This window comes from Echeneis naucrates, chromosome 3, assembly GCF_900963305.1.
Source record: "Echeneis naucrates chromosome 3, fEcheNa1.1, whole genome shotgun sequence".
In the NCBI taxonomy this organism is placed as follows: domain Eukaryota; kingdom Metazoa; phylum Chordata; class Actinopteri; order Carangiformes; family Echeneidae; genus Echeneis; species Echeneis naucrates.
In genome coordinates, this window is record NC_042513.1 from 18491959 (window position 1) to 18518670 (window position 26712).

The following is a 26712-nucleotide window of genomic DNA, read 5'->3' on the forward strand; positions in this document are numbered from 1 at the left end:
GAGGTGATTAGACTAATTTATGTCTCGTACATTTTGCAGTGAAGGCTGACGACGGGGGTAGATATGAATACAGATAGTTAGGCTAAACAGACTGAAAGATACTTACCCAGGTAGTTAGGAAAGATAGAGAGAGTGATGAAGGAAGACATGGAGCTACAGAAAGACAGAGACGGGCGGAGGGAGACGGAGAGCAGCAGCAGCAGCGGTGGTGGAACGGCAGACAGAGCATCAGTCAGCATTTAACATTTTGCTTTCTACCTTTTTCTGGCTCTCTTGCAGGAAAGATTTAGCCTCAGGCCTTGCCCCAGGTTGTATCCAGTCTCAGCCTCTCTCTCACACATACATACATTCACACATGGGCATGTCACAGGAATGAAAGAAGTTGTTTTGATTGAATTAAGTGACATTTAAAGGCACATGGGCACCGCAGAATCACAAGTGAACTTACCCCCACCCCGGGGGTAAACAGTGAAGGAAAAGAGTTAAGTGCATGTGCGGCTTCCATTAGCACTTATAAACTAGTCAATAGACACTTGATTGGCTAACATGTTGCTATTGATTCATTGACTAGTATAAGCATAAGGGTGTTAAGCAACCTGACCATACATGGAAAAGCTGCAACTGTATGAGCTGAATCTGCTCTGAAACGTTTACACTCAAAGGCCTGAAAATAGATTTACGATTTTCATTTACGTCTTCTATTTAGACTGAATCTTTAATCTACTTCTTGACAGATCTAGCGGAGTATAATCTGAGTGTGTGCTTCTGAGAAATATTGATAAATTAATTGCTAAGCATTCCTGAACTCGAAAGACTCGAAGGAAAAATAAAAAAAAGTCTCAGCATTTTTTGGTCAAACGTTAAATAACTCCCTTATGTCACATGGGCCTCATTTCACTTGGCTGTGCAGCATGAATGATCACCACATGGTTTAAGCCAAAACAACCATTACATATCACAGAGAAGAATTTCTGAGATTAGGACTGATAGATTCATCGCACTCTGACCTCCACTGACTCATTGGATCACAGTGAAAAAAAAAAAAAAGACTCACAGTCAAGTGTTAATTTCAATGCGGTTGTTAATATTGTTTTTAAAAATTAATGAGCATTGACTATGTGGTAGTTTTGTTTGCTAGTGCACAAAGCATTAAATTAAAAGTACCCCCCAGTACTTTTTAGAGTTTTAGCCGATGTCAACCACCGCTCCCTTCAAAAAAAAAAAAAAAAAAAAGAAGTTTGGTTTATAATAAAAAATCTTAATTCTCAACATCTGTAACATGATATACTGCAACGTAAATCATGTAATTTCTTTACAACCCTTCAATTTGAGTTTATTGGAAATGGTCTCGTTTTTTTTGGTTTTCATGCATTTTTCAAAAGCTGTCTCTTCATATTAATGTGACCTATTGTTTTGTTCCCACTGCCCACGGTGATCGGGTACAGATTTATATTGCTTCGATTTTCTTTTCTTTTTTTTTCTTTTTTTTTTTTTTTTTTTTTTTGCCTCACACGCTTGCAAAAAGTTCCTCGACTGTTGTAGCTGAATTCTTTTTTGTGCAGGGCATTTCTGTGTCTGTGATTACGAAGCACACTAGGGTCAGGTAGTTAGTTTTGTATTTAAATCAAGGCGTGAATTGAGTTTTATAAGCATCATCTTCCTCGGGTTGTATCCGTGTGGAGGTGTGTGTCGGTGAGTGTGTGTGAGAGACACTGATAGCTAGTCTCTTCCTTTAAAAGAGGAAATAATGTTACACGCAGTCTGAATAAGACTGAATGTTTGTGGATTCCATAAACTTGAAACAAATGTAGATGTGTGTGTGTGTGTGTGTGTGTATGCGTGATTACACATGTGGAAACAGTGACAGAGGAGTAGCTGCATATGTGTGTGTAGGAGTTACGTTGTAAATCACACTAATCAATTGTAGCCTGTGTCAAAGCATGCCACACATGGCAAACCTCCTGCCCACAGTTGTCACAGATCACAGACATGCGTCCCTGATGGTGCAGTTTTGTTTTTTTGTTTGTTTGTTTGTTTGTTTGTTTGTTTTGCGTGTGTGATGTGCAAACATGAAATGTGGATATTCTTTGTGTTATGGTGCAGCGGTGAAATGGTTTGATTTGATACCGAGGCTTGAATTTTCATCTTTCGGCATGAACATCCAATCCCCGTCCGTATTTCTCCATTCAGGCTTCACATGCTTGCGCAAGGGTTCAGCCGTTAAATATATAAAGTGATAACCATCTTCCAGTAGCTTCCTCTTGTTCTATGACACATCAGTCATATCTTTTAGGCTTTTAAACCTTATTAAAAATATACATATATATATGAATCTTATATGAGTTATAATATGTATTCATAGAAGTGATTAAATTGAAATGATCTGTCTAAAATTTATATTAAAGCCAATTTCGAGGAGGTAATAAAAACAAAGTTGTCATATTGACATTTAAGTATTGATTGGTTCTCAAAGTCAGTCCATGCATTGAGTAACACTCCAGATTTAAATAGCCCAAAGCTATTTAGCTGAGCTCAGTTAAAACATTATTTAATTTTTATCTTAGCCAGTGATGGCTAACTAAGGTGAAAAGGCATATTTCTCCTTTGCTCAGAATGAATGTTTTCAATGTAGCTGCATTTTCTTATGTCTGCTGTCCTATATATTTTTTTTTGCCTAGTGCAACACTAATTACAACCAACTGTGTCCATGGTATATTGTATAACACTAATTAGCCGGGTGTTTGGTTGGCTGCTGTGTCTCATTGAGAACACAGCAACATTGTTTATGAAGTTAGCCTAACATTTAAATCTGTGGTTAGTTAAAGTCAGCTCTTCTACTCTAAGTAAACCTGCTACCATGGCGATAGCGGTTACATAACAAATCACAACACCAGACAACAAAATGTGTTTTATCCTTTAATACAAAATCTAGACCCACGATCAAAAACCTTGATCTTCGTGCACTATTTTATTTATTTATTTCAGTTCATAATAGTTCAAAATTATTTTGCGTCTTCCTGCCATAAAACTAACAAGTAGTGATGTCCAGTCGGTGGCAAATTATTCTCATGTGCTGTTCTGCAAATCTGTCAGTGTTCAAACTGTTTCAATTTAAAAAGAAAGTGCTTGCGTTCAGACTTGCTGATTGAAGTCATTTATATGGTTGAGGTGTACATTTTCATATGTATGTTTTTCCTTTAATTAGCCAGTTAGATATTAGCAAATATGCAAATACTCACTGTCCAGAAATGAAAAACAAAGAAGCCGATTCATCCCTCGTCAGTTTCATTTCGATACACCTCTTTTTTCCCCCCTCTTCTTATGTATCCCTTTTACCACTCCATAAAGAGTCTAGTCTAAACCTGCTCAATGTGTAAGTGCCTTGATGTAACTCTGTTATGATTTGGCGCTATATAAATAAAATTGATTTGATTTGATATGATTTGTACAGTGTGTGTGTGTGTGTGTGTGTGTCTGTTTGTTAGCATGCGTCTGTTTATTTCCTACCTAAAGACTGACTGCAACGGTTGCCATAACAGCACTCTTTGGTTGTGTAGTCAGCCAAGGCCTTGTTTGCCTCGTTGTTCTACCTGTAGCCTGGGCGATGTCTTGTGGGCTCTTTTATATAGCATGGTGTTTTTGAAGACAAACACACACAGCCACACGTAGACGCACACACATCCTTTCTGACTTTGTTGACAATAAAAAGACCTTTCTTCTTTTTCCTGCTGATCTTCAGGCCTAATTACATGGAAATTTCCTTCAAGACATAATTCATTGCTGTTTGTGTATTTACTGCGCCGGTAGAAACACACTCACACACACACACACACACACACACACACACTCGCAGACACACGAATCCAGTGCTTTGAAACTAAAAACCTGTCCTTCGCCCCGACCAAGTCGACACACACTGAGCCCCATGACCAGGAGGGGACGTGCTGATGGCTTGATCCATCATGCAGCATGTGCACAGATCAACTAACATGCTAACTGCATATCAAAGCCAAGGAAATCCCTTGTTTAGAAACTACCCATAGTTCTCAAGTTGCGTTTTAATTGCATGTTACTATAACGATGGCAAAGGGGAAGAAATTACAGTTTATGATCTGTGGCCCTTGATGGAAAGCTTTATCCGCAAGCTTCACAATCAATATTTAACCCCTTGACGCCTGAATATATATACAAGTGTATTAAAAAAAATTACCTAATTGTGTTTTTGCTTCCAAGGAGATGCTAAATTAAGTGGAGATTGTTAATTTGACTATAGCACATAAAAAGGATAATAATTTGGGTATGTTGCAAATTTGTGACAACAGGCCATAACGGACAATAGAAATGAGAAAGTAATAAAACAGATTTTCCCGTCTCAGGAGATGAAGATCTAAGTTTTATTGATGCCACAAAATCATTTTCAGTGTCCTGACTATAACACCAACTATTCTAACTATTTCATAATCTAATTTCAAACAGAGCTCAAGCTTTTCGTGTAGAACTTAAAATGAATGACTCATAACAATGACAGGAAACAAAACAGGCACATTTGATACGTTTATTTGATATACGCACATACCGGCACTGGGGGAATACACACGCTATCTCAGCTGTTTCTGTAATGGAAACTGTTTCGCGGCAGTCAGCGTTAAGGGGTTAATGGAACCTGGAAAATGGAAGTGTTTTTCTTTGTTTTGTTTGTTTGTTTTTTACACAGTGGAACAAATTGAAATGGCAGAGATCTCGTAGCACTGCTTTTAATGTAAACAATTATTTTGAGATTTAAATGCTGTTGCCGGGGAGCGTTTTGTCCAAAATGACTCCCCGTGCTTGCTTCCATGTGCTTCGATATGTATATTCACTGTCCGTGTTGTTCTCTTCTCCTCTCTTTGATTCATGATGTATTTATTGGCATGGGACATTGCAGTGTTTGCTGCCAAAGCAAAGCACAGGAAAAGTCATTGCAATGTGAACAAATAGAACTGAAGTTACATATGATATATTTGGAAAATAAATGCGAGGGTGATAATGACAGTTAAAATGAGCCAATTCAACAGCTGATGTAAGCCACTGATAAAGACATGGAGGTGTGCTGTGTTTGGGGGCTCTGGGCCGTCTTCTCTGTCTCTGTTGCTGTCGCCCAGTTTAACACACATTTTCCAGTTTTATTTTGAAATCCATGGAGCATGTCATAGTATTTTTATTTGTGATTTTGTGTGTGTGTGTGTGTGTGTCATGCAGTGAGCTGAGAACTGTCCACTGTGTTCTGGGTCTGGGTCTGTCATGTTCCATATACAGTCTTTACACAGAGAAACAGTGACTACGCCTTGCATTCACGTGAACACATTCATCATTGTTATTGGATTATGAGTCCATTGATCACATTTATTCCTTAAAGGTCCCATATAGTCTAAAGATAGATGTCCCTTTTATAAGGTTCTATGTGAAATCTGTGATAATGCTCACAGTCTGTATTCAGAAACTGAACATTAAAACCAGCTGCCCAGATTTCTGGAACTTGTCACCAACTTTGGCCTTTCCACCTGGATCCACCATCCAAGCCTGCAGGATTTGGTTTCTCTGAGTGTATACTTAAAATCTGCTATGTTCTTATTTGACCACAGCCAATTAGAAGAAATGAACACACTGTCTCTTGAGATTGGCTGACTGACCTCTTGTTGCTAAAGAGTGGCCTGAGAAAGTGCAAGCAAAATGCCTTTTTTTTAGTCCTTATCACAGCACATGTATCTTGCTGATATCAACCATTCAAAATAAAACAACAAGGAAATATTGAATATAGGACAACATTCTAACGCTGACTTAAAACACTGGCACCTGCATATCTAACCTTGCTAAACCAGTATCCTTACCTTAAAGTGTACAGCAAATCGTCCCCCCTTCATATGATCGTTCTTATCCTCCACTGCTCCTCAGAACATTTGTTTCTAATAAATATAGAATTACATCTCTAATTCGGACAGTCGCCTTAAACCCCAGCTTCATAAATTCCACGTTTTCAAACTTGTCAGCAGAAACGGCAATCATACCTCCATTTTTGTGAAGGAATTGGAAAGCCAGTGAAAACAGGCCCCAGAGTGTGTGTGTGTGTCTGTGTCTGTGTCTGTGCATGGCCACATTGAAGCCTGTGTGACTCTAAGCCTCATTAAATGAGCCCCATACACGGCATTGGCGCTGTAAACATGCTAATATTTCTTAATGGCACTCTCCTACATTAATATGCATGTGAACTCTGGACCGTTAACCCCCTCTATACCACCCACCCCTCCCCTCATCAACAAACACACACACACACATACACACTTGCCACCATTATGGGGGCCCCCAAGCTCCCTGTTTTTCCATTAATATCAAGTGATTGAGCGTAACATTAGCAGATAAAGCGGAGGCTAAGATGACATATATGCCGTGGATGGAGGAATTAAAGCCTAATATAATCACTTGGCCTTGCATAAAGAGAAACCATCGTGCGTCACTACGCCTGACATTTTGATTTCCACCATTTCTGGCGCAGCATGAGGACACGCAGGGACAGACGGAGACTGATTTCTCTTTTAAGTGAACAGATACTTCAGTGATTGTTCAGAAATGGGGTTCCCACACACACTTAAGCCATGTAAGCAATAAGCACACACTTTTATATGTGAGCATGTATGGACAAAGAAGGTATTGATCCCATACCTCTTAGGAAAGAGGTGAGTGCACATGTGTGTGTGTCCGTGTGTGTGCGTGTATCTTGAGGCCCTCAGTCCGGCTGGTTATTTTCAGAGCAAGTGGAGAGCACATCAGTTTTTATTAGCTTAATAAATCACCTTTGTTGTCAATCAAGCAGCAGAGAATAATTGGATATGGTTGAAGCCTTGCGTGATGGATTATAAATCATTCAAGATTAAATTAAAAGATAATGCACAAACTTAATGGTTTGTGTTTTGCAGTCTAAATTGCCTTGGAGCAGTGCTGTTTTCCAGCTTTATTGCCAACTGTTTTTTTTTTCCCCCCTCTAAGACCCCTTCACATTTCACACCTTTTATTGTTTAGATAGAGCTTTGCCGCTTTTTTTTTTTTTTTTTTTTTTTTTTTTTTTTACATCTGTGTTTCATTTGTCTTTAGTAATCCATTTTTGGAAATTCTCTACATTTCTTTGCGGACAAGAGGCATTTAATTTTTGGATGCAGGAGATTTTAGCATGTGTGTGTGTAAATATATGTGCTCAGATGATGAGTTGACACACACACAGTTGTTTTAAACTGATTTAAACCGTCTTTGAGTCTCATTTGCTGTCTATCAGTTTCTGTCAGATGCACCTCAGCGGAAAAAAACTGCAAAAAAAAAAAAAAAAAAGCATTATTGCACAAGTGATGGGGAGGGAAAGAAAGGAAAAAGAAAGAAGAGACAAACAGGCAGGCAGGAAGAGACAGAAAAAGAGCTATATCATGTATATTAAGCTCTGGCCAGTGAATTTAAGTGTGTCCGTTTGCGTTTGAACAGAGCAGGCGTTATCATAATCGCCTCCTGCCAACTTGACAGGACCTTAAAGTGATCCTGTCATTTTATTTACACCCAGACCACTGTGTGATTTACTCCAAAACACACACACACACACACACACACACACACACACACAGGAATACACAAATGTTCTCCATTGCTAACTTCCCTAGCGAGCCCTGTCGAGTAGGTCGGATGACATCTTTTGATCAGAGCTGTCCAAAGAGATCAGAGCAGACTGTCAGGTAATAGATACCCAGCAACTAACCAGACTGCACTGCAAAGAGAGTGTGACTGTGTGTGTTTCTGACAGTGTGCATGTGTGCTTGTGCATGGAAATGGAGAACACTGACAAGGATACTCTCTATTTCAGCAAATCTTGCTCAAAGTGCAAAAGCACCGACATTGCTGCAGAATTGTTGGCGGCACGCAGCTTTATTTTCCTTTGCAATGTGTGTGTGTGTGTGCGTGCGTTGCATTTATTATTTGACTTCCTGTATTGTACATTATAGCGCTTTCTTGTGCTGCGTTCCCCCTCTTATCAGCCGCTCTGCCTGCTCGGCAAGTCAGACTGATGCCGGCCTGTGACAAAGGTCACAGAATTAAAATAATGGAATGACTTGCTATAAGTGTGAGCCTGTTTATGTGAGTGAGAGAGGCAGACTGGAGATGATGGACACAGAGCTAGAGAGGTATCATGAGATAGAGCGAGGCTGGCGAGGGGCAGAAAATGGTGGTAAGAGAGAGGAATGGCACCGGGTGAGCAGGAGATGAGGATGGACCCAGTTCAAATGGGAGTTGGGAAATAAAAGATGTGGCTTGCCAAACCTAACCCAAACACCCCACTGTTTTTCTTGCTGTGCACACACACTCAAACACACCTACACCTACACACACAGACACACACATGTCCCCTGGGATGAGAACTCATGACCGTAGGCCCCCCTGTAGGCTTTGAGAGTGTGGCTCCTCGAAGTGGAAGGCTATCTGAATAACAAAGGACAGGCAGAGGAATTATTTACTGACACTCACCAACTGATATGCTGTGAAGATATTGTATGTGTGTATGTATGAATATTTCTTGGCTTGTCCTCTAAAACGCCAAGACGATCTCAGCTTGGCCTGCCTTGTGTGAGTTTTTAGGTAAAAACTACAGACTGCATCGTATTTTTTTACACTCAGCTAGATCAGATCTCAACCATGAACAGTGGCAGCGTTTCAACTTTGGTCAGAGTAAATACTGTTATTGCGAATATGACCACCAATTTCCCTAATGAACAGAGACGGAAATGTAAATGTCTGGTTAAAAAGGCCCATCTCCTCCTGGGCTAGGTGCTGTATAATTTGCGTTCACTCAGTTGTAAAGCTGCTGGAAAACAATTTGGATTTTTCCATAAAATAGTCACAGCCGAGGGACCCCTCCACAGATGTCAGGTAACAAATCACAGATATCCCATTGATTGCTATTGATCATATGCATAATATATAAGTATTTCTGAATAATTCTGAGTAGTTACTCACCTTTTTATTCCAATTCAAGCATTAAATTTGCGGCTAGCATACAACATTTAGCATCGCTAAAGATATAATATGAACTACAAAAGGGGGGTAATTAATTCAAGTCGTCAACGGTGAATGAAATCAGTCTTTGAAGGGTCAGTACTCATTTCACATAAATTCAACAGTCAGCTTCCTACAGAATGTGAAGTGACTGCTCTGTTAACATAACATACTGTAAGTAGCCTGCTGGTTGTTAGAGTGTCAGATTCAAAATGTGTTTAATGCACACATTAACTCCTCTTCCCGTTCATTTCATCCAGTTAGTAATGAAGATTTAATTTTTATTGGGCTTGCAGGGGGGTTCTTATCAATATAAATCATATATGCATAATAATGCCTAAGTGCTGACTCAGTCACTATTCCAGCTTTCACAATAAATCAACTGAATTTATCCAGTATTGTCCTGAGTTATTCACGATGCCAACCCACCAAATGATATATATTTATTTATATTTTTTATTTTTTATTATCTAATCCAAGTGCAGCATGGCAGAAGGGGGGTTAGCGCTGTTGCTCCGCAGCAAGAATGCTGTGGGATCGATTCCCAGGCCTGAGGCCTTTCTGTGTGGCGTTTGCGTGCTCTCTGTGCATGTGGCTTCCACCGGCTTCCACCGTCTTTGGACACCATAAAACCACCCGAAACCAGTCCTTTCTCCTCATTCATTAAGCGGCAGAAGATGAATGAATGAATGAATGACCTTTACTGCTCCTCGCACAATTCTCGGTGAGGTTGGTCAACTTTGCAGCAGTGTGTCTGTGTATGTGTGTTTGTGTGTATTACTCATATTGCGGGAACATCTATCTTTTCTGCATCACTACATTGTGGGGACTCATCCTCGTTGAAAGGACAAAGACGAAGAACGTAAATCGTTGTCTCTTCGGAAAAAGACTTGGCATAAGTTTAGGATTAAGTTAGATTAAATCTGGATTTAGGTTTAGATTAACAAAGCAGTGGATTTGGTCACAGTGTTGTCAATGTAAATCAATGTAATATTCCCTGAAGTGATGGAAATATGACTGTGAGTGTGGGTGTAAAATGTCTGACTCTCTGATGCTTGTACGATGCCAAGAGTCAGGCTTAGCTGGGAATACTCACTTGATAATTAGTTGGCACACAGTTCTTTACACTTTTGGTACCATTCTTTATAAATAACTTTTTTAGTCACAACAACTTCAACAAAGACACACCCACGTGCATGTAGGCCCATATTCTCACAGTAAGATGCCAATTAATTTCATTTTACTTTGACAAACAAAATAATTCGAGGTGGTGCTGCATTTGATAAATAGAAAATAAAACACCTTTTCACTCAATCTATACAGGAGAAATTGCTTCTAGTGATCACAGTGGGTCCAATTGGTCTCCATAAGCACATAATTATTGAAAGCAATTTTGTTTCCTTTAATTCTTCTGCAAATTATCAAGGAAAACTTTGCTGTTTATAGGTTTAAAGATAAAGTAAGATAAGATGTGCAGAGCCTGGTCTGACTCTCCGGAGTGAAAAGAACAGAAACCTGCTGCTGTGAAACAGCAGGGATGATGATTACGAACTGTAAAAAGTCCCGCAAATGTGAGCAAACACCAAAGGCCACCAAACACCTCCCAGAGCCATACGTTGATACAAACACACTGAGCTTACATGTCGTGAGATCAGGCAGGGATGGTTGTTTCTGGGTTGTTACCCACCTCATACAATTAGCCTAAACATTAGACAGCGTGCAGTAGATGACAACGAAAGTTCTACCTTTTTAACACCCAAATGTTGAGACATGAAAAGAGTAGGTAGACTGGAGACAGACTACAGCTGGATTACTGCGAGCCGAGTATTTAAACAGCATCTCTGAATAATTCCACCCAAAGCTTTTTGTTGCATATAAACAGATGATCACAGTAACTGCGATCACTAGAAGCAGTTTGCACTACATATGTATAAATACAGCAAACACACACACACACACACACACACACGCATCAGTGAGTGTGTCAGTAGCTCTCCAGCCTAGGCACACACTCTTGTATTGGCACTGTAGCAGCAGCATGTAAATACACTGTCAGCAGCTCCCCAGCTGAGTGGCATGGGGAGATGATTAGCCAAGCTAACACTGTTCATACACACACACACACACACACACATTCACATTTACATTTAACAAATGTGCTACAACTGATCTGTGTTTCTGAATAATTGTAGTCTTCCAGTGTGTTGTGATGCTGCTGCAGACACAGACAGACACACTAAATGTTGCCACTCTAAATCTAATCTCCGCCTCTCTCATTCTCCCTCCCTCCCTCTCTCTCTCTCTCTCTATCACTGATTCCACTATGTGCTGTATATGCTAATATTATCTCAGCTTTTTTTGAGAGGCATTTTGCATATTTTGGACTATCGGGCTGTTCATTACCACTTATCAGCATGGAGCTTTTTCCATATAAAATAATTCACATATAGCACAGATAGATACAGACTTGAAAAAATGAACGTGAAAAATATTCTCAGGGGATACCTTAAATAAAAAAAATAAAAAAAACACATAACAGCTATAAATCTCGCTTCTTTTTTTTTTTAATTTTCATTATCATCAACACGGAGACTGGAGTGTTTGCCACGAATGTTTCTGCAAACACCTGTAAAGAATCAGGTGGGTTGTCCAACTATGGCAGTTACAGACGTAGGCTGACCACAGTCTGGATCTGGATCCCGATGTTGTGTTATCTTGATGTTAAACCTATAAATGACCCAGGATTGTTACACGCAGCTCATGTTTTCTAGCCTGTACAGCGCTGATCACAATTAATTAACAATTAAGTAATTTAGGTTGTTTTTACTTATATTCACCAAAAAGAAAATACGATTGTTGTATTATTACACAGAAAGATGTTGTTATTTATATTTTTTGTATACATGTACTTACTTATTATCCATTTTGAAATTTAAGGTAATACCCCTGAAACAGAGGAGCTAGAATGTTACTTTTTGTTATTGCAGGCACATGGTAGTTTCCTTGAGTATTATGATGGTGGATCTTACACAGTATCTGTACATCTCCAGCAAGCAAGAAGAAATTAATGTGTCATATTCCGACGATACCGTAAATATGTCGCGAGTCTGGTAGGCAGTAGCCGGTTGAAGAAACAGCTCAATTCGTCAGGCGTCTGGGTCGATCGAACACCTCTGGGGGATCAATGGCATGCCTCACCAGTCCCATGGTACTCAGTGCAGACAGACATGCCCCTTTAACCACTCTGTCTGCACACACACACACACACACACACACACACACAACATCCCCGCCAATTTGTCTGTGCATGTCAAATCACAATAATTAAGCATTATCGATCTCAGATTCAATTAACTTCATTAACGTGGGCTGCACTGGTGATTGGGGAGGGATGGAAATGAGGACGGGAGGGAGTTGAGGGTGGAGATTATAGGATCTCATTAAGTGGGAAATGGCAGCGGGGTGGATGCATGTCACACACAAAAATGCATAAGTACACTGAGCAACAATTACGACGGAAGTGGAGAGTTTCATGTTTCATCTTGGGCCAAGAGACTTGTATGCATCTTTCTCTCAACAAAAAAGTCTCCCTACCTGAGACTGATGTGGACAGCATGTCCCTCTATCACACAGACAGACACACAGACATACGCGCATGCGGTGAAACTGCGATTTCTAAGCATAAGTGTAAACAAACAGTGCTGACTGCCTGTGTATCTGATGGGGCTGTTAAGTGGTTATATAAGCATGATAAACTGTTTCCTAACATCATAACATCTGCAGAGTGCACAAGCATTTCCTTGCAGACAGGAACACGCATCACAATCACAGATTCATAATCTTTCTCACATATTCTTGATGCAGCTTTACATAAAGAGAAAACAGCAAAAAAAACTAAACACAATTCGCTTCCAATCTGCTATTGTGTGATGGATTTGGAATCTTGTTCAGGTGTCAAGAATCTTTTTTGAGCTCCTCTACCTCACTCAGAGAGCGCTGTGGTGTTTGCTTTCTTGCCTCGGTTTCAGCCTCTCCCGGCCCGTTCCCCAGCAAACGAGATCAAACCGCCTCTTCCTCCCTGCTGACAGTTCATCTGGAACTCTCTCTACCTCCCTCGCTCTCTCTCCACTAATTAAAAGAGCACCTGCATACCTGGTGGTGCTTGGCCCTGGCCTCTCCTACTCCACTGGTTTTGTATCCATGAGTGTGTGTGTGTGTGTGTGTGTGTGTGCGTTTCTGCAGATGTGTTCCCTCCATATTTATCTCAGTATCCTCGGTCATAGCAGTGTGAACCTTGCAGCCTGGACAGAAGCCAGAGGCCTAAGGGATCATCTCTGCATGTGCAGAGCATGTTGGTGTGTGTGTGTGGCCCGAGTGTTGACTTCCTTCCAAGCCCCTCCTTGCTGCTTTTCCTCCTCCACTCCCTGCAGTCTCTTCTCCTTCTAGCACATAATAAATGTTGTGTCTCTTTTCTCCTTCTCCTCTTTGATTCGCACCATAAATTCTGCTGCAGCTTTATTTGACTGCATATGTTACAAGAATAAACACAATAATGGAAAAGGTGTGGAGTGACCCAGTCCACGCACACACACACACAAATGCAGTGAAATCATTTTTGCTTAAGAAAAAAGGGAGAATCGGTTGATGAACCACACTTTTGGATCCAATAATAGTTTCTGATGCGCCTGCCGCTGAGTGAGATTTACATCAGGTATTCCCAATGAGCAGTAGTGACCCTCCATATGGCCTTAATGCAGATATCATGGGATATGAGGGGAGATCGGGCTAAGTCAGCAAAGCATGGAAAGAATAAAATTCTAATTTGTTATGATTAATAAGTAAATAAATTCAGAATTGTGCCAAGGATAAAAATAAACACAAATATGATTACAGATTTGTGTGAAGTTGATTTTTAGAATATTTACTGATATCGGAGCTTATCAAATTCCAAAAACAAAAAAAAAAAAAAAGTGGATTATTTTGGCATATTGTGATAGAGATCACAATCGCAATGTGAATGGTTATTTTTATATCGGTAGCACCAAAACACAAAATTTACGGTCTGTTGTGACACATCCAGCCTTGATTGAAAAAGAAAGAAAACATGGATATTACACTTGACCATGTTGCTATTTCAATTAGATTACAATGACTTTTTTTCTGAATAATGATCGACTGTGAATGTATGAAGGTATGACTTTAAATGTGACTGAGCCTAGTGAAGAGAGAGACATCATCGCTGTCTCATGTACGGGACAAGAAGTGGAATAACACCTAGTTTATACTCTCATTTGCGACTGCCAGCAGGCTTCTGGTGGGTGGTGACATGCTGAAAGAAGACACAAGCCAAATTATCCAAAAAAAAAATAGCATGGTGAGGCAGATATTTATATTAAAGGGGATGCATATTGTATAATGTGAATGAACGATGCATGCAGTTGTAGCTGAACCTGAACTGTGATCGCAGCCGATTGAATACAGGTCATCGTATCAATATTTTCAGGCACCAAGCCTTTTTAAACGCCATTCAGAAATCAGTTGTTCACTTCCTGTAGGTGGCTGTAGCCTACACACCGAGGTTTCATTCAACGTACAATGGCTCTGCTGTTTTCTCTTGCATCTAGCTCTATACGTACCACACGCAGGTACACAAATCAGCACACGAAAACAACTACGCATGCTGTTCTTATCACACAAAGGCAATTAATTTGAAGTGGAGTGTGTGTGTGTGTGTGTGTTGTGTTGTCTTGTGGTGTGTTTTAAAGGAGATTTCACATTGATGTTTGGCCTTGATGAGAGCACTGGGCTGCTGTGTTCGTCTGTTTCCTCAGCCAGAGCATTGTTCTCTTAAACAGCTGTCGTTTTGGCTGATTTAGAACAGATGGCATGTACATGTGGGTCTGCTTGGCTGCACGTATGTGCGGGTGGGTGGAAGTGTCTCAGACACAGAATGGGGGAGAGCGAGTGAGCGAGAGAGAGAGACAGGGATAGAGAGGGTGTATATGTGTTTTATGTGCATGAAAACCTACAGCTGAAATGGATCATCAAGTTCTTAAGACAGTTGTACTTGAATAAAGTAAAAAAAATAAACAACTGTTACAAGCGCAGCCTGGATTGCTGTGGCACCGGCGGGAGTTGGGGTGAGGGGGGGCCGTGGAATCAGGTGACCCAACAATTTTTTTTAATCGTATATTATAGTGTGTAACGCAACATATCTGAACTGTTTCAAATGGATGTGTTTTTGTTGTACTGAACGCTGGATCAGACTGCATGTTCAACAGAGAAGCTCCTGAGATTGCCTGAAGGCAGAGAGTTGTTATACTACAGCAGTTACAGTACAGCTGTGTGTGTGTATGTGTGTGTGTGTGTGTGTGCGCGTGTGTGTGCGATCTGTGATGGGCTCTGGGATATCTGTGTCTCTGTGCATCTGTTTATCCCACGGCAGTGTCGTATCATCGCCGATGGCAACCAGTGGCTTGACAATGACAGAGACTTCTCTCTGTGTTGCTGCTGATGCAGTGCTAGCACATACACAAAAGACACACATGCATACACAAACATTCACACACACAGAACTTGCCCTGCTTGGGTAATAGATGGGAGTTGGCAAGAGCCGAAGTGTGTTGGTTGCTTGCGTTTCCAAGCCTGTTCTCTCACATAACTGTAGGCATTATTGTAAGTTGTTGTTTTTTTTTTTTGTTTCGATGTGTTTTTGTTTTTAAACCTTGGACATATTTTTCCTCTTCTTGCTGTTTGTGTGATTTTCACCAAACATTCTCACAATTGGTAACACTTTTTCTTCCTTTCTTTTCTTTTCTATTTTTTTTTACGTTTGTGTGTCTTTTTGTGTGTCCCGTGCCTCACCCATTCCACTGACTGGCTCCCCCTGTGTTCACATACCATGCTGAATGAGTGATGACCTGATACAAAGAGGAATGCCAAGCACAAGCTCACTAGTGTTCACACTTACACTCATCTCCTCCGCCGGCACCCATTGCTGTGCCTGTGTGCATGCATTGTTTGAGTTGTTGTTCAGAAATCCAGCCTTAATCTCCAAGTATGAGCATGCAGCATTTCTTATCTGATGTTGTTTTATCCTTTTGATAGACTCATTAACAAAAGAAAACATTCATAGATGTACAGAGAGGCAAGACGGCGATTTGTCTTCATACATCTTTTCTCTGTATGATTTCCATTGTATTAATCTTAAACTACAGGGATTTGAATATAAATTGAAAGCCTCAAGCCCAGTCCCCGAAGCTAAACTGTAAATAATAACTCTAAACTTTTTCTAATCTTTGGTAATTGAAGCAAATGGGTTTTGCAGGGAGAGATTTGTTGCAGGCAAACGTACATGCATTCATTTTTATTTACGAGGAGGCGAGGGCTGAGCAGTGTAATGAGTGAAAATGCATGCTTAATTTAAATGGCGAGTGTGTCTGTTAGGGAATGCATTAGAGTCTGCAGAAGAAGCGTAAGACATATTAATTGACAGACAGGAACCGCTGTCTCCGAGGTTGATACAAGTAATTTATTACTTCAGAAACGAATGCCACCGCCAGAATGTGCTTCATTAATTTCAAATTTAGTTTTAATTTCAAGCTGTTGCCCCTTGAGAAGAATAAGGTGGGAAGTTCTATTTGAAGACACATTTTCCCCTTTCCTTCTCTCCCTTTTTTCTTTCCATCCTCCAGCTCTCTCTCTCTCTCTCTCATTCTCACTGTCTCTGGTTTTCTGCAATGTGGAACAAGGACCTGGGGGTGGAAAGAGAATGGGAGGGGGTGGCAACTTGATTCCAATTTGAAAGCAATGTCAATGTAAAATTGGGAAGTTAGAACAGAATTACTCCTTAAGCTTGTGGGAGAAAATACTCTGTGAATGTCAATGGATGATTCCTCTGTTTCCTCTGGAAAAAGGCCGAATGCCATATTCTTGTGTTTCTATTAGTTCCCTACCTGGGGATGAAAAAAGGAATACAGAATTGAGAATGTACCTTTGATATGCTTAGTGTCAATGTGGTTCTAACAAATCTCCTTTTGTTTCTCTCTCTGTTTTTCATTCTGTCTATCTGAACAGCGTATGTCCCTGAAGATGAGAAGGAAGCAGCCCTGTTGGATGAGGACCTCGATGAAGAGGACTCAGCTCAGGAAGGGGAGGAACCTGCTGCTAAGTTCCTGTGTCAGAACAAGGACTTCCTTCTTAAGGACAGGCCAGGATCCACTGGCTTCCATGATTCCCCAAACGCTGCTGACTTCTCCAGTCAGGAGCTGGACAGTGAGTCTCACGTGAGCGAATCCAGTGACAGAATGTCTGATTTTGAGAGTTCCTCGATTAAAACAGAGGATGATGTGCTCTCTAAAGACCCTTCAAGCGCTCTGTCCCTGTCTTCCTCTTCTGCCATGATGGCTGCTGCCCACGCCACTGTCCCGGCAAGTGGAGATGAGGCTATATTAGCCACAACAGGGTCTGTGGCTGATAGCCTAGAAAAGATGAAGGCAATTTACACCTCTTTCTTGACCAACTCCTATTGGTCCACACTGAATCTCAACCTGAGCCAGCCCCCTGCGGAAAAACCCCCTCGCAGTCACAGCAGCAGCAGTAGCAGCAGCAGTAGCAGTAGCTGTGGAAGCGGAGGCTACGACTGGCACCAAACAGCTATGGCTAAAACCCTCCAACAAGCCTCACAAAACCACCACAACAGACTGGGCCTGGTTCAACACCCCACCGTGGCCGTATCCGCAGCATCCACAGAACCCAACCTTTTCAGTACCGTCCAGCTGTACCGACAGAGCTCCAAGCTCTATGGCTCAATATTCACTGGTGCCAGCAAATTCCGTTGTAAGGACTGTAGTGCAGCCTATGACACACTAGTGGAGCTCACGGTACACATGAATGAGACAGGCCACTACCGTGACGATAACCATGAGACAGATGGCGAGGGTACCAAACGGTGGTCGAAACCTAGAAAGCGTTCCTTGCTAGAGATGGAAGGGAAAGAGGATGCACAAAAAGTTCTGAAGTGCATGTACTGTGGGCACTCATTTGAATCCCTGCAGGACTTAAGTGTCCATATGATCAAGACAAAACACTACCAGAAAGTGCCTCTGAAAGAGCCTGTTACACCAGTTGCGGCTAAGATTATCTCCACGGCTCGAAAGAGAGCTCCTATTGACCTAGATATCCCTAGCTCACCTGACTCTAATGGAGGGACCACGCCTAAGCCCACTTCTCTCAACGATTCCAATGACATACTACAGAGGGTAACCAACCCTTACATCACACCAAACAACCGCTACGGACACCAGAACGGTGCCAGCTATGCCTGGCAGTTTGAGTCCAGGAAGTCCCAGATCCTCAAATGCATGGAATGTGGCAGCTCTCATGACACACTGCAAGAGCTCACTGCTCACATGATGGTGACTGGACACTTTATTAAAGTCACCAACTCCGCAATTAAGAAAGGCAAACCCATCATCGAATCGTCCACCTCAGTTCCGACAGCCAATGCAACAGTTGAAGAAAAGGTGCAGTCTGTTCCCCTGGCTGCCACAACCTTCTCCCCGCCACCTGCCCCGGTACCTCCTCCAACCAGCATCTCGCCAAGTGCCATGGCTGTTGAGATAAAGAAGGAGGAGAAGGAGGAAGAATGCACTCAAGAACTTGTCATCAACAATGGCACCAATCTCAACAAGGAGAAGAAGGTAGGGGTTGAAGAAGAGGCTGAGGAGAAGTTTGACATTTCTTCAAAATACACTTATCTGACAGAAGAGGATCTGGATGAAAGTCCAAAGGGGGGTCTTGATATCCTTAAGTCCTTGGAGAACACAGTAACCTCAGCCATCAACAAAGCACAGAATGGCGCTCCGAGCTGGGGTGGATATCCCAGTATCCATGCTGCCTATCAGCTTCCAAACATAATGAAGCTCTCCCTAGGGAATTCTGGGAAGAGTTCTCCCCATAAATATATGTTCCCTGGAGGGGAGATCCTCTCTCCCACTGGTAAGAATCAGCCTCTCATCTCCCCTCCAAGCCGTCAGACATCTCCGCTACCCAAAAACAATTTCCACGCAATGGAAGAACTGGTCAAGAAAGTGACCGAGAAAGTGGCCAAGGTGGAGGAGAAAATGAGAGAGCCCAGTGGTGTTGTGAGGGAGTCTCCACTGAGACGTACCACACCCTCGCCCTGTGGCAGTGAAGCAGGGGACTCAGCCCGAGGGGAGTCCCCCAAAGAAAATAGAGCAGGTGGCTGTAAAACTCCAGAGAATACAAATGGGGCTGAAAAGGTAGTAGGCGACGGAAATGGAGCCAGTCATGGTGATTCAAATGGTGATATTTCCATAAAAGAGCCTTTGGAAAATGGAGTTGAATCAGCTGCTGTTACATCACCCCTGCCTGCCTCCCTGACTGGCAGCACAGCTATCATCACAGACCATCCACCTCCAGAACAGCCATTTGTCAACCCTCTCAGCGCCCTGCAGTCAGTAATGAACGTCCACCTGGGGAAGGCTGCTAAGCCTGCCCTGCCATCTCTTGACCCCATGAGTATGCTGTTCAAGATGAGCAACAGTCTGGCAGAGAAAGCAGCTGTGGCTACTTCCACCCCACCGACACAGACCAAAAAGCCCAGTAATAACCACTTAGACCGCTACTTCTACCAGCAACATCTTAACAATGACCAGCCTATAGATCTCACCAAAGGCAAGAACGCTGATAAAAATGGCAGTAGTGGCTCTTTGGGCTTGTCGGCTCTCTCTTCCACTGCATCCACCCCATCCTCACTTCCTCCCCATTCCACTGTCACTATGACCAAAGCCTCAGCTGCAGTAGCTTCCTTCATGTCCACCTCCCCTTTGAGGGAAAACGCCCTATCAGACATCTCCGACATGCTGAGGAACCTGACAGAAAGCCAGGTGGTCTCTAAGTCCTCTACACCGACCAGCCAGTCTGAGCGATCCGACATCGAAGGTGTCACACAGGAGGAAACGGAGGATGTTTCACCAGCCCAGAAACGTAAAGGCCGCCAGTCCAACTGGAACCCGCAACACCTCCTCATCCTGCAAGCCCAGTTTGCCTCCAGTCTGAGACAAACAAATGATGGCAAGTACATAATGTCGGACCTGAGCCCTCAAGAGAGAATGCATATCTCCCGTTTCACTGGCCTATCAATGACGACAATATCCCATTGGTTGGCTAACGTCAAATACCAGCTGAGGAGAACCGGTGGCACCAAGTTCTTGAAAAACTTGGATTCTGGTCACCCGGTGTTCTTTTGCAGTGACTGCGCCTCTCAGATCCGCTCACCATCCACCTATGTCAGCCACTTGGAATCCCATTTGGGCTTCCGTCTGCGAGACTTGGCCAAGCTTTCTGGAGAGCAGCTGCTCAGCCAGATATCTCAGCAACACCATCAACAACGCCACACCAAAGGTCCATCTGAAAAACTGCTCTCTAACCTTCACTCATCCAGCCAACCCCTACCCTCCTCTCTACCCACGTCCATGCCCTCTTCCCTACCCATCTCCCTGCCCTCGTCCCTAACCACCTCTCTGCCCCCAACCAAATCCCCATCCCCTTCCCCAGACGATGACGACTGTGGAGCCGTGTACCAGTGCAAGCTCTGCAACCGGACTTTTGCGAGCAAGCATGCGGTCAAGCTTCACCTGAGCAAGACTCACGGGAAGTCCCCCGAGGACCATCTCATGTACGTCTGTGAGCTGGAGAAACAGTAGCACTGGCTGAGAACAATGCCGCACCCTTTCATAATGGCGTACTATTTCTTGCTCTGTCTCTCTTTATCTTTTCATAGACATTTCTTTCAAAGAAAAAAAAGAAAGGATTATTAATGTGATGGAACTGCACAAAGATGCCATACAACTACTGCTTTGAGTTTTGGCACATGGTTTTAAATTTTGCTTTGTAGCAGTTTTTTTGCTTTTGTTTATTTGTTTGTTTGTTTCAGCGTGAGGTAGACTCACTCTGGTCCAGCTCACTCGATTTTATGATCTGAGTGTGTGATGTGATCTCCTTTGATAGGACTAGTGAATTTTTTCATAATGTGCAGACGGGTGCTGTTGTCTTGGGAAGAAACAGTAATTGAGGGTTTAAAAAAAAAAGAGATTCTAAAATGAAGTGGTATGTATTTTGTGTACATGAAAATTAAGTTCCTTTATATTTTGGCATCACTGGGGTGTGATAAGCTGCATGCATAATGAAACAGTTTAGTTAAACATTTTATTACTAAATCTGGTGCACTTTCCATGATTTTTTCTCGTCATGTTTTCACTCTCCTGCTCATTCTCGTCTCAGTTTTTTTGTTTGTTTGTTTTTTTTGTTTGTTTTTTTTTTCTTAATACGATTTTTGTGCTGGAGTCAGCATTTTAAAATTTAACCCTCTGAGTACGTCAAAGCACTTCTACACCTAAAATCCAAACGCTATAGACCGAAAGATTTGAGATTGAGAATTATTGGAGCGATTGTGAGAATTCGGTGGACAATGTGTGCGTTGTGTCTGCGATGCCTGTATTCCAGACGTGGAGTCTAATGGTACCACATGAAAGCTAGAAAATGCTGTATTCAGTGCGTTCAAGTTTTCACCTCAAGCGTAATACTTCCAAAAGTGAAGTACTTCCTGTCTGAAAGATGCTCACAGAACTTGACACAAACATTGTAGAAAAAAAAGGAACAGGCATAGAAGAAAAAAAAAAAAAAGAAAACAGAAAGGGAATCCTAAGTCTTTTACTTTGGTCGATCAGGGACCTATATTAATTCAGGTCTGTGTAAAATATGTACATAAAAACATATTAAGTAATTCCTGTCTAAATTATGCATCATTTCTATATTTTTAATTTAAAAGGATTATGACTATCTGCTGGTGCACACTATATGAAGACGTAAATAAAATTGTTTTGCACAATAGTTTTATAAATGTGTTATTTAATCAAAGGATACGAAAAAAAAAGGGAGGTAACAAAGGGATGACAACAGGTGAATCTTTTTATTCCTGACTCGTGCTCAAAGGGTTAAAGACTCTTTTTACCAGACACTACTCTACATGTGCCGCTGTATGAACACTAAAAAGATATTAAAGGTTGTACAAAAAAAAAAGATGTTACTTTATGAAAATATTTCACATGTAAACTGTTATTTATAAGCACTCTTGGTTGTTTCATATTGTTGAATGCCTTTTTGATTTGTGTTCTTTTTTTTGTTTTGTTTAGTTTTTTTTGTTTGTTTTGTATTTCTGTTTTTTTTATTAGTATGTTGGGGTTTTTGTTTTTTTGTTTTTTTGTTCTGTCTAATTGCTCTGCCATGATTCCACCCTGCAGCTTTATCTTTTTGGGATATGAAAGGTAACCATGGTTACACTAACCCCTTGAGTGACAAGTTCTGCTACATTTTTGTCAGTTAATTTGCTGAAGTAACTGACAGCTGCCAGTGTAGAGGAAAAAAAACAACAACAAAAAAACTTATGTGTAAAATATTGGCATGTAAACAGCACAGATACTGTTATGCATTCTGTGCCGTTAGTCTTTTTCATTTCGTTCTTTCGTTTTTCCGTTGTTGTTGTTCTTGACAATGAACCCCCATTATATGACTTCATATAACCTTGTTTTCTACTGCAGCATTAAAAAAAGGAAACTCTTTTTTGCAATAATGTGTGTGTGCATCGTGTGTGTCATGGCTATCAATTATGTGTGTGCTGTGCAGTCCCTAATGAGCATATTAGACTGGGAGTATGTCAACGTCTGTCTATGACGAGCTGCAGACTAGTTTACAGTGAGTGGCAGCAGTGGGTCCGTGTGGGAGGCAAACACACACACACACTGCCGCGTCTACACACACACAGACATTCAGACATGCAAAGAGACACCATCATTGTTGGGCACTTGAATAGCCTCTTCTGTCACGTTAGTGGTTTGGACTAAGGAATATACCTCATCTATAGCGCTGAGTGTGCAGCATAAGATCTCCCAAACAGTAAACAATCAAATGACAAAAAGTAATTTTACTTTCGTATATAGGGAGCAGATGGTTATTATGGTGATTATAAGGAAACATGCTGTTTTTTATGTCTGGAAAAAAAAAACAAACAAACAACAAAAAACGTCTTAATATTTTCTTTCAGGATTTTGAAAATCTTGCCAATTAAATTTCAACAAATATCCAATTTGAAATCACATGCCACACTGTCATTTGGTTAACAAACAGAGAGCAACTGAGTTCGACACACAGCTTCTTCTACTTCCCACCTGGAATATAGAAGTACAAAAACAAACACACACACTCAAAGTTTCTCTTCCATATCTCCGTCTCTATAATTACCTCCGACGTCCATTTTGCGACTGCTCTCAAAGAGGTAAGGAACCTGACAGACATATTTGTTTAGGTTTTATGGGAGATAACAACAGTGCTGACAGGATGAGCGGCTCCTTTCAAGTGTTTAGTTATTCATATTTTTCCCCCTTCCTCACGTGTGATTAAACGGGAATGGAAATGCGATCAATTTCATGATACGTGCTACACGACGGGCTGATATAGATAAAGCCCGTGGAAGTGAGGAGTTAAAGCTCACAAGGGGAAGAGGTCCATGACAGCTGCACCCTGTCCGAAGATCGACGTGAGAATCAGTACGTGTTCGGCACAGATAAGGGAGGGAGAGTTAGGTGTTAGCTGCTCAACAACTAACATATATATACACATCATCAGTACATGTGCAACTAAGTGCATTTCACAAACATACAGAGTTCGCATTAGATAGCAAAGTGAGAGCAAGTCTGTTCTGCCACTTAATATACCATGCTGAGGAAAAACATCCATACATGGCCAAGTACACACTCCGGCATACAGCGAAAACAACTCTGAATGGTACAGACAAGGATACCAAATTCTGCTCTTTTCTGCACGCATGCACACGTAGATGTACAAAAGGATTGCGCGCACACACACAGACACACCTCTCAAGAGTCAGGTAGAAGGACTTCATCCGCTGTGACAAGGTGCCACTGTGTGTGAAAATGTCAGCCTTCAACAGTGCAGCCTGAAGACTGGCACCAAATTTAAAGTTCTCATTAGCCTCAAAGAAAATATGCATGAAACTCAAGTGTAAGAAAGCCATTTTCTCTCTCAATGCCTTCGCCTCTGGCGAGCAGAGGCAAAGGCTTATTAAGGTTCAAAACTAACACGCAGGAGACAGTGGTTAAAACCACTGGAAAGTGCAAGCACACACACATACAGACACACAAAAGAAGAGTAGTCGCATTCATATACTTACTATGTGCTTCAGTGTAATCACAATGTGAGATAAACTCCATTAGTCGGGGTTAGCTCATCATGATACTCAAAATAGTCAGAAACTAACAGAATGATCAACTACAGAGGCCTTCACTTCCGGTAAAAATGTAGATGGATACATATAATTCACAGTTTATGTCCTATGCTGAAGGGTCAAAGATCAAAAGATGTTTTTAAATACACAATAAAACAATACAACAAGATGAAATTTGTTCTATCTTTTATATCCATGGGCAGGTGGGTTAATATTTTTTCTTCACAAACATGACATGTCCACAGAAGACTCTTATGAAAATTCCATTCAGTGTATCAACAGTTCATACCGACAAAGATTGAGAGCAACAATAATTTAATGACACTGTAGTTAAGCTCACAATACGCTCCCCTAATAGTGATAGTAGTAGTTTTATATCTTTTTACTTTCTGAGGATCATTTCAGCCGTGCGGTTTTACACAAGTGTATTGTTTCATTTTGTTCATGGTTTGCTACTCTGAATGTAATTTTATCAAAAAAAGGGAGCATATCGGTTTTCTCATCGTTACCATTATTGCAAAGTTTCAGTATTTGCCTGGATTATTACATTTGTGTTAATAATATTTAAAAATCTACTAAAACATTTTTTCTTTGTGCCTTGCAACTCTTTTTTATGCCTTTGTTTGAGGGCATAACAACAGCACACATACCTGATTATAAATTAGACAACTTTTATCTATGCACTGATCCTGTCCTTCAGTGGTGTGGATCACAATGTTGCATTGCCATGAATCACAAAAACATTCAAATGAATGAGGAAACTGTATATTGCATGCAATCGGATGTCCAGCTATATCACACGACGTCAACCTATGAAGTTAATGACAACTACTTGTATGATAAGAAATGTTTTTCTAAAAACAACAGAACTGTTTAAGCATGTCAGTCACCTGTTGTTTCCTTTATTGAAATGGAGGAATCATCAAAATAAAAAATATCAGTGTGACTGATTCTTCTTGACGCTTCACCATGAGGGGCTTTTTCTTGGCGTCAGAGATGGTCCCATGAACACAAAAGATAACAATAAGGCATTCTCTTTTTGAATATAACATTTCCAACGCTCTTTTAAACATGCTAAGAAAGCCAAGATATACTTTTACCTGGTAGTCTACATTTTCCTTTAAAAGGGGCTATGAGCCTGCGGTGACTGACGCTCGGCAAGAGCTTCAGTCATTGTGTTTGGAGACAAGAAGTCGTAGAGTCAACATTAGTGTTGGTTTGCATTGATCGAAATAGCTCTTGGGGACTAACCATGTGAAATATGACGCTGAGCATACAGCGTTTTTGAGACTGGTAAGTAAACGGCTGTGAATGCTAACACAAGCTACGTAGTGATATCAGAATAGCTCAGCTCCTTTGAAAACACAATGGAAAGACTTTTGTAAATTTAATTTGAAGGAAGCAGCGCATTGGCATGGGTGTGACTATCAGGATAAGAGTAGAAATGTGTTCAGTTATATTGTCTGCAATGTACGCCTGAATGAATACTGGATGTAACTTGCTACACAGCTTGCCACACAGAATGAGCCAGTACAAGCCTGTACACGTCTTTTCAGTCAGCAAAATCTACCTTAAGGAAGTGACCATTTACAATGTATTGGCAGGAAAAGCTCTGCTGTTGCAGGGAGCACCTGAACTGAATTTAAGCAGCATTGCCAACTCTAGTGTGAGAGCTAATCCAAAAACGCAAAAATTATTGGTTCCCGTTTAATGCGTTGTAGCAGGGAGCACAGAAACCTTCCTAAGAAATAGTAGAACCACTGAAAATTACCACCTAGAACATTCATTTATTCATTCATCTTCGACTGCTTATCCATTTCCAGGTGCTGGAGCCAATCCCAGCTCACACTGGGTCAGGGTGGGACACACCCTGGACAGGTTGCCAGTCCACCGCAGGGCCAACACACAGAGACAGGCAGAGACCTTACAGACATTTTAGAGTCAGCAGTTAACCCAAACGTGATGTCTTTGGACGATGGGAGGAAACCAGAGTACCCAGAGAAAACACACGCAGGCACAAGGAGCACATGCAAACTCTTCACAGAAAGGCCTCAGGCCTGGGAATCCAACCCACGTCCTTCTTGTTGCAAGGCAGCAGTGCTAACCGCCGTGCTGCTGCTACAATGGCTTGATTCAATGCAAATAATCTCTGCACTTGCTGTACCTCACCTACATGAGGTGTAATGCACGTTGCAGTTTCAGCCACACAAAAGTACTTCAGTTATCACTTTAGGTATTCGAAACTAGGGCAACACATGCAAGACAGCATCATAAGAAAGCTCAACTGCAGCATAAACATAATTTGAATAAACAAATATTGATAT

The 26712-nt window shown here is 41.4% G+C and overlaps 1 protein-coding gene across 1 annotated transcript in view; it reads left to right on the top strand.

Annotated features, from left to right (window-relative positions):
• The window catches only part of tshz3b (teashirt zinc finger homeobox 3b), a 37828-nt gene extending 16471 nt beyond the window's left edge, over window positions 1–21357 (top strand). The window contains exon 3 of the mRNA XM_029498742.1: window positions 17140–21357. Within this exon, the coding sequence (XP_029354602.1) occupies window positions 17140–20792 (3653 nt within the window). The 3' untranslated portion in view covers window positions 20793–21357. The remainder of the gene's footprint in view (window positions 1–17139) is intronic.
• The last annotated feature ends 5355 nt before the right edge of the window (window positions 21358–26712 follow it).